At 35.7% G+C, this 7648-nt stretch overlaps 1 protein-coding gene across 1 annotated transcript; it reads left to right on the top strand.

Moving 5' to 3' along the window:
- Positions 1-5295: 5295 nt before the first annotated feature.
- Positions 5296-7042, top strand: LOC101272198 (importin subunit alpha-1-like). Its single transcript, XM_033440312.2, is given in 2 exon segments — positions 5296-5433; positions 5436-7042. Coding segments are annotated over 2 exon segments (1587 nt in total). The 5' UTR covers positions 5296-5414; the 3' UTR covers positions 7004-7042.
- Positions 7043-7648: the final 606 nt, after the last annotated feature.

The raw sequence follows: 7648 nt of genomic DNA, 5'->3' as shown, positions 1-7648 counted from the left end.
TTTTTATCTTTTGCTAGTTTCTGGAGTAAACAATAGGAATTAACCATTTCTTAAATATTTGGGAGGTAATACTTGTAAAACCAGTTAGACATGAGGTGTTTTGGAAAAGGAGGTCTTTGACAACTAACTTAATTTCTTTAATTCTTACTGATCCATTTCAATTTTCTCCACTTTGGTTATGCTTGCAGTTATTTTTCTAAGAATTTGTTCATTCCATCTAGGTATTCAAATTAATAGGATAGAGTAGTTCATAAGATTCTTTTTTTTATTTTACATTTATGTGCCATGTATAGTCTTTCTAGTTACTTTATGGATCGGTATATTTGCAAATTCCACTCCTTTCCATTCAGTTTTGCCAGAAATCTGTCTTTCTGTTAAGCTTTTCAAAGAATAAGTTTTTTGTTTTGCTTAATTATTACGATTTGCTTTTATTTCTATTGTTCACAATTTCACATATTTCTGTCATTATTTTAATATTTCCCTTGTCTTTGGTTTATTGGATTTCTTCTGCTATTTTTCATATTCTTTATTTGCACGCTTAGCTCACTTTTTTTTTTAACCATTTTTGGTTTCTTGATGTATGTATTAGAGCTATATACTTTCTTTAGGTACTGCTTTTATGTCCTTCAGAATTTGACATGTCTTATAAAAGAGAAAACTGTTTCTCTCTCTACTACACATAATTCCAATGCCAAAGGTGTGAGTTTCTTCCAACATTGACCAATTCTCTCTGACGCCAGCTCGGTATCCTACAATTCTATTCAATTTGGATACTATCTACCTGGAGTTAGCATAAGGTCACACAAGTTAAGGGCTCAGTCCCACAAGACTGTCCCCACTTCAGATACCAATCACAAGTCCAGACCTCTTATACTTTTGACCAACTGACTGTAAACCTTAGGTTCCCACAACTCCCTTCTCATGTTTGATAGTGTGCTTGAACCACTCACAATACTCAGAAAAGCACTTTACTTACTATTAACCTTTTATTGCAAAGGGATACAACTCAGGAACAGCCATATGGAAGAGATGCAGAGGCCAAGGTATGAAGAAAGGGATGCAGAGCCTCCATGCTCTCTCTGTGCATGTCTCTCTCCCAGAAACTCTAAGTATTCACCAACCCAGAAGGTCTCACAATTTCTTCATTTAGGGTTTTTATGGAAGATTCATGACATAGGCATGATCGATTAAATCATCGGCCACTGGAGATTTTTTTTTAAATTTTTGAATTTTATTTATTTATTTATTTATACAGCAGGTTATTAGTTATCCATTTCATACATATTAGTGTATATATGTCAATCCCAATCTCCCAATCGGCCATTGGAGATTAACTCAACCTCTAGTCCCAAGTGGGGCTGAAATTTCCAGCCCTCTAATAACATGGTTGGTTCCCTTGGCAACCAGCCACATCCTGAGGTTAGCCAAGAGCCCCAGCCACTAGACATCTCAGTAGCATATTCAGCAATTCCAAGGGTTTTCGAAGCTGTGTGCCAGGAAATGGGGCCAAAGACAAAATATATTTCTTATTATGTCACAGGAGTTTTTGTACTATTCATTTCTAATGTTTCTTAATTCTGATGTAGAGTAAAGAGATGGAAGTGTACAATCTAACCTCCTAAATCCCCAAATACTGTCAAAAGAGGAATCCCTCTTGAGGTAGATTCCATGAGAACAAAGCAAAGAGATCATAAGAAATACTGAAAGCAAAAGTACCAATTTTTTTCATGTTTTTAAGCATAAGTGATGCCTATTATCAATCCTCATGCCCAGATAAGGGAAGAAAAGAACTTTTGAATGAATGAAAGATGGCTGGTTAGTGACTCTGATTCATTTAAACTGTTTTCTGGGAGTATCACCTTGTTCTGGATACCAATCAGAGATAAACCTTTATGAGACTTCTTTCACTGTTTTTATTATTAAATAAAAGAATTAAAACCTATTTTATCAAATAATACTTTTAGCTATTTGTCTTGATTACAGTAACCTTATCTAGTTTCATTTTATAAACGTTACATTGTTTTTCCTGCAATTAAAAAATTAAATTAAATTATATACTGGTGGTCAGATCAATTTGTTTTTAGCAAATTATGCTATTCTTTTAAATTAAATACATAAAGATAGTTTGATCATGATATCTAGTGAAATTGAAGAAATTTTTTTAAATTTTAATACATGAGTCCTATATCATTATTCTCAAAAACAGAACACCAGACACACAAACATACACACACATACAAACATATATTTCAGAGAAATGTTATGCTATCATACTCCTTGCTTTACAAATAACTTATATTTTAGATATGTTGAATAATTACAAATTAAGTAATGAGAAGCAGGATATTATTATTTTTTTAATAACTTACCATAAAGTCGATAAATTTTTATCATGTCTTTAGTATATGCATTACAAAATGCATTCTGTAAAACAGATATTTCAATATGCATCATAACATCTATTTGTATGGAAAAATGATGTCCCACTTTTTCTGACAGGTAAGATGAGTTTGGCTGATGAGTTTTAAAATGAGGTCTGGCTTTGCCAATTAAGTTATTCAGGGAAGTTTTCCATGAATTAATATGTAGATTTTCATTAAAAAGAAGAATGTATTTAAGGCATGTAATGCCTCAAGACATTATATAAAAATATTTTATTTGCAAAGGTATATAGAAGTTAGCAATATTTTGATTTTCCAAAACTTTTCAGAGTATATATTTAGTTGAAAGAGTAATAAGCTGAGTTAATAGCATTTGATTATTCTTTGTAAAACCTTTTTGCTCTTTGTCCTAGAAACTGAGATATCAAACAGCTCTAGTGATTGGGATAAAAGTACTTTTGCTAGTCTGGGGGTTTCCAATCATGAGCTCTCAGCAAAATTGAAGGAGGAGTTTGTCAAGTTCATAGCTGAGAGAATCATTAAAAGGTTATTCTGATAGATCAATCACAATGTGATTTTGGTGTATATTTGGAAAGTTCAAATAATAAAATGCTGTTGTTAATGCAAAACTCCTTCCAATCCTGTGTTCTTGTTTATGAGAAAAAGCTTTCACAGTGATTATATATACAAAAAGAAGAATAGAAATAGAATCCATGATAGACCCGTGTCCTTTTAGCAATAAAGAAATATTTATCTCCTTCATAAATATCCACAATATATAAATTGAGGAAAAGTCTCACTTATTAAGAAATGAACTTGAAAAAAAATTTTGCTTTTATATGAATACTTATTTATCAAAATTTGTAATAGATTTATAATGTTTTTACCAATTGTGAATTACCATTAATTGCAATACATTTTTAAACATAGCAACCTTTAGGGTCATCAGCAACAAAATACTTTTTTCAATTTATTATACATACTTTTGGTGCTGTGAAGAATGTAGAATGAACAATAAAAACTTTTAAATATAAAATAAATTACTATAGGAAACAGTTCAGTAGGAGAACCATAATAAAAATTTGGTTTTCAGCAGTAAGAGAAATGATGTAAATTTTCTGATTATCATTGGAGAATTTCTCAAAAATGGATGATGTGGGCTTCCCTGGTGGCGCAGTGGTTGAGAGTCCGCCTGCCGATGCAGGGGATGCAGGTTTGTGCCCCGGTCCGGGAGGATCCCACATGCCGCGGAGCGGCTGGGCCCGTGAGCCATGGCTGCTGAGTCTGTGCGTCCGGAGCCTGTGCTTTGCAACGGGAGAGGCCACAACAGTGAGAGGCCTGCATACAGCAAAAAAAAAAAAAAAAGGATGATGCTAAATTTCAAAATACCATTTATATTTAAATCCCTTTGGATACACTTAAAATATAATGTAATAGTTATTACATTATTAGATTCAACTTAAAATATTTGAGGAGGTCTATAGTTTTTCAAAATCCCTTAATTTTAGGATATTGCAACAAATCATTTCAAGACCATTGTCTTGGGATGCCACTTCCAGGAAAACAGGCTTATGTATGGGCAGCATCAGGGCCACACAGCATCCCAGCCATACTGTAGTAAGGATGCAATGAAACTGGGATGAGCCATGGTAGGAGTCCAGACAAAGAACTCAGGAAAAACCTTAGCCATACAAGCTACCAGCACAGCTAAACTCTCATCTCAATTTTCATGTCTCTTCCAATGACATTTCAAGTCCCTGCAATTCATGGCTCCTGCTATTAAGAAAATTTATGCAAAACTTTGCCTTTTTGTGTAAAGCTAGAGTATTCTTTAGCAAGCCTGCCTGAGGTTCATCTTATAGGCCAAGGAAGTGGGTCCAATAGAACGTTCTGTGATGATCAAAGTGTTCTATGTCTGAGCTATTCAATATGGTAGCCACTAGCCACATGTGTCTATTGAGCACTTGAAATATGGCTAGTACAAAAAAGGGACACCATTTTTAACTTTATATAAGTTTAATTAATTTAATTTAAATTTGAAATAGGCACATATGACATGGCTCTCATATTGGACAGAACGGCTCTAGCATAATGTATCTTTGTTTGATTGACTATTTACTATTGATTACAGCTCAGACTCTGCAAAGTTAAATGTTAACTTCTAGAAGACTTATAATTTGCAAATGATTTCTGTACTGTACTACAGGGCAATAAAACAATTTTATTGCCATGTAGTACATTAACCAGTTTTGTATTTAATTAACAATCTTATTTCAACATTTTTTTCTTTCATTGACAATACGTGCTTCAGTCTTTTGAACTCCACTTTGACCCAACTTTACCATCCTGCTGATTATGCCATTAGTGAGTTTCTGCTATTAATTAACATATGTCCCCTATATATTTGAGAGAAAGTAGTGCTTTTGAAGTTTTTGAAAATTATACTCTGAAGTTTTTTGCCATCTGACTTCATGTACTATTTGCTGAGTCCATCTAGTCCTAAGATTTTGCTCCTGGATATAATCCATAAGCAACCTCTAATTAATTAGCTGTTTGGCAACCAGTTCCTGTTTGCATTTGGTAGAGGAAAAGAATATGGATTTAAAAGTCAGAGTAGGTTTTATTCAATAGAGTATTGGAAGTCCAAACCACACAAATCAAACCAGAAAAAAATTAATAAGAGGAATTCAAATTGGAAAGAAAGATGTAAAACTGTCACAGTTTATAGATGTCATGAACTATAGACATGACATGACATAGAAAATCCTTTAGATGCCACCAAAACCCTACTAGAAATCATCAATGAATTTGGTAAATCTTTAGGATACAAAATTAATATATAGAAAATTATTGTGTTTCTATACACTAACACTGAACAATCAAAAAGGAAATTAAGAAAACAATCCTGACACCGTCCTCTGGCTGACTGTGGTGGACGTCTTGAGCGCAGTCGATCCGCAGCCTGTGCGCCCCACACCGCCTCCTGTGGAAGCTTGAGCCAGCTGTGTAGCTTTCTCCCTTTGTCTCATAACCATGTCCACCAATGAGAATGCTATTCACCAGCTGCCCGCCTTAACAGATTCAGGAACAAGGGGAAAGACAGTCCAGAAATGAGGCGGCACCGAATAGAAGTTAATGTGGAGCTCAGGAAAGCTAAGAAGGATGACCAGATGCTGAAAAGGAGAAATGTCAGCTCCGTTCCAGATGATGCTGCTTCTCCACTGCAGGAAAACTGCAACAACCAGGGCACTGTAAATTGGTCTGTTGATGACATTGTCAAAGGCATAAATAGCAACAATTTGGAAAGCCAGCTCCAAGCTACTCAAGCTGCTAGGAAGCTGCTTTCCAGGGAAAAACAGTCCCCTATAGACAGCATAATCCGGGCTGGTTTGTTTCCAAAATTTGTGTCCTTCTTGGGCAGAACTGATTGTAGTCCCATTCAGTTTGAATCTGCTTGGGCCCTCACTAATATTGCTTCCGGGACATCAGAACAGACAAAGGCTGTGGTAGATGGAGGTGCTATCCCAGCATTCATTTCTCTGTTGGCATCTCCCCACACTCATATCAGTGAACAAGCTGTATGGGCTCTAGGAAACATTGCAGGTGATGGCTCGATTTTCCGAGACTTGGTTATCAAGTATGGTGCAGTTGACCTGCTGTTGGCACTTTTGGCGGTTCCTGATTTGTCATCTTTAGCATGTGGTTACTTACGTAATCTTACCTGGACACTTTCAAATCTTTGTCACAACAAGAATCCTGCACTCCCCTTAGATGCTGTTGAGCAAATTCTTCCTACTTTAGTTCGTCTCCTGCATCACGATGATCCAGAAGTTTTAGCTGATACCTGCTGGGGTATTTCCTACCTTACCGATGGTCCAAATGAATGGATTGAAATGATTGTGAAAACTGGGGTTGTACCCCAACTTGTGAAGCTTTTAGGAGCTACTGAATTGCCAATTGTGACTCCTGCACTAAGAGCCATAGGGAATATTGTCACTGGGATAGATGAACAGACTCAGGTTGTAATAGATGCAGGAGCACTTGCCATCTTTCCCAGCCTGCTTACAAACTCCAAAACTAATATTCAGAAGGAAGCTACGTGGACAATGTCAAACATCACGGCTGGCCGCCAGGACCAGATACAGCAAGTTGTATATCATGGATTAGTCCCAGTCCTTGTTGGCGTTCTCTCTAAGGCCGACTTTAAGACACAAAAGGAAGCTGTATGGGCTGTGACCAACTACACAAGCGGCGGAACAGTTGAGCAGATTGTATACCTTGTTCATTGTGGCATAATAGAACTGTTGATGAACCTCCTAACTGCAAAAGACACTAAAATTATTCTGGTTATTCTGGATGCCATCTCAAATATCTTTCAGACTGCTGAGAAACTAGGGGAAACTGAGAAACTTAGTATAAGGGTTGAAGAATGTGGAGGTTTGGACAAAATTGAAGCTCTGCAAAACCATGAAAATGAGTCTGTGTACAAAGCTTCATTAAACTTGATTGAGAAGTATTTCTCTGTGGAGGAAGAGGAAGATCAAAATGTTGTGCCAGAAACTACCTCTGAAGGGTATACATTCCAAGTTCAGGATGGCACTGCTGGGACCTTCAACTTTTAGATTGTACATCTGAGGCATAAAGTTGTTTGTTGTGTACTATGTTTGGTAGAAGTTTGTCTTACTGTTTCTCTACTAAGAACTCTTTACACGTGGTTTGTTATTGTAGCACTTTTTACAAAGGAACTATACTTGAACAGTTCCAAACTGTACATACTGTATGAAGCTTCTCCTCTCAATGGGTTTCTTATTTCTATGTGGAATTTCATATCTTGCAGTGTCCTGTAAATAAAGATTAAATTACACCTTTAAAAAAAAAAGAAAACAATCCCATGCAAACAATAAAAAAAGAGAAAGAAAAAAATCCCATTTATCACAGCATCAAAAAAATTAAATACCTAGGAATGAGTCTAACAAAGGAGGTATAAGACCTGTACTTGGAAAACTATAGAACACTGATGAAAGAAACTGAAGATGACACAAATATATGGAAAGATATACTGTGCTCAAGGATTGGAAGAATTAATATTGTTAAAATGACCACACTACCCAAGGCAACCTACAGATTCGATAAAATCCTTACCAAAATACCAATGGCATTTTTCACAGAATGAGGACAAATAATTCTAAAATTTGTTTGGAAACAGAAAAGACACCAAATAGCCAAGATTATCTTGAGAAAGAAGAATAAAGCTGGAGGTATCAGAC

Source organism: Orcinus orca, chromosome 16 (genome assembly GCF_937001465.1).
Source record: "Orcinus orca chromosome 16, mOrcOrc1.1, whole genome shotgun sequence".
Taxonomy (NCBI): domain Eukaryota; kingdom Metazoa; phylum Chordata; class Mammalia; order Artiodactyla; family Delphinidae; genus Orcinus; species Orcinus orca.
The sequence above is the reverse complement of the archived record's forward strand: the minus strand, read 5'-3'. Positions and strand labels throughout refer to the sequence as shown.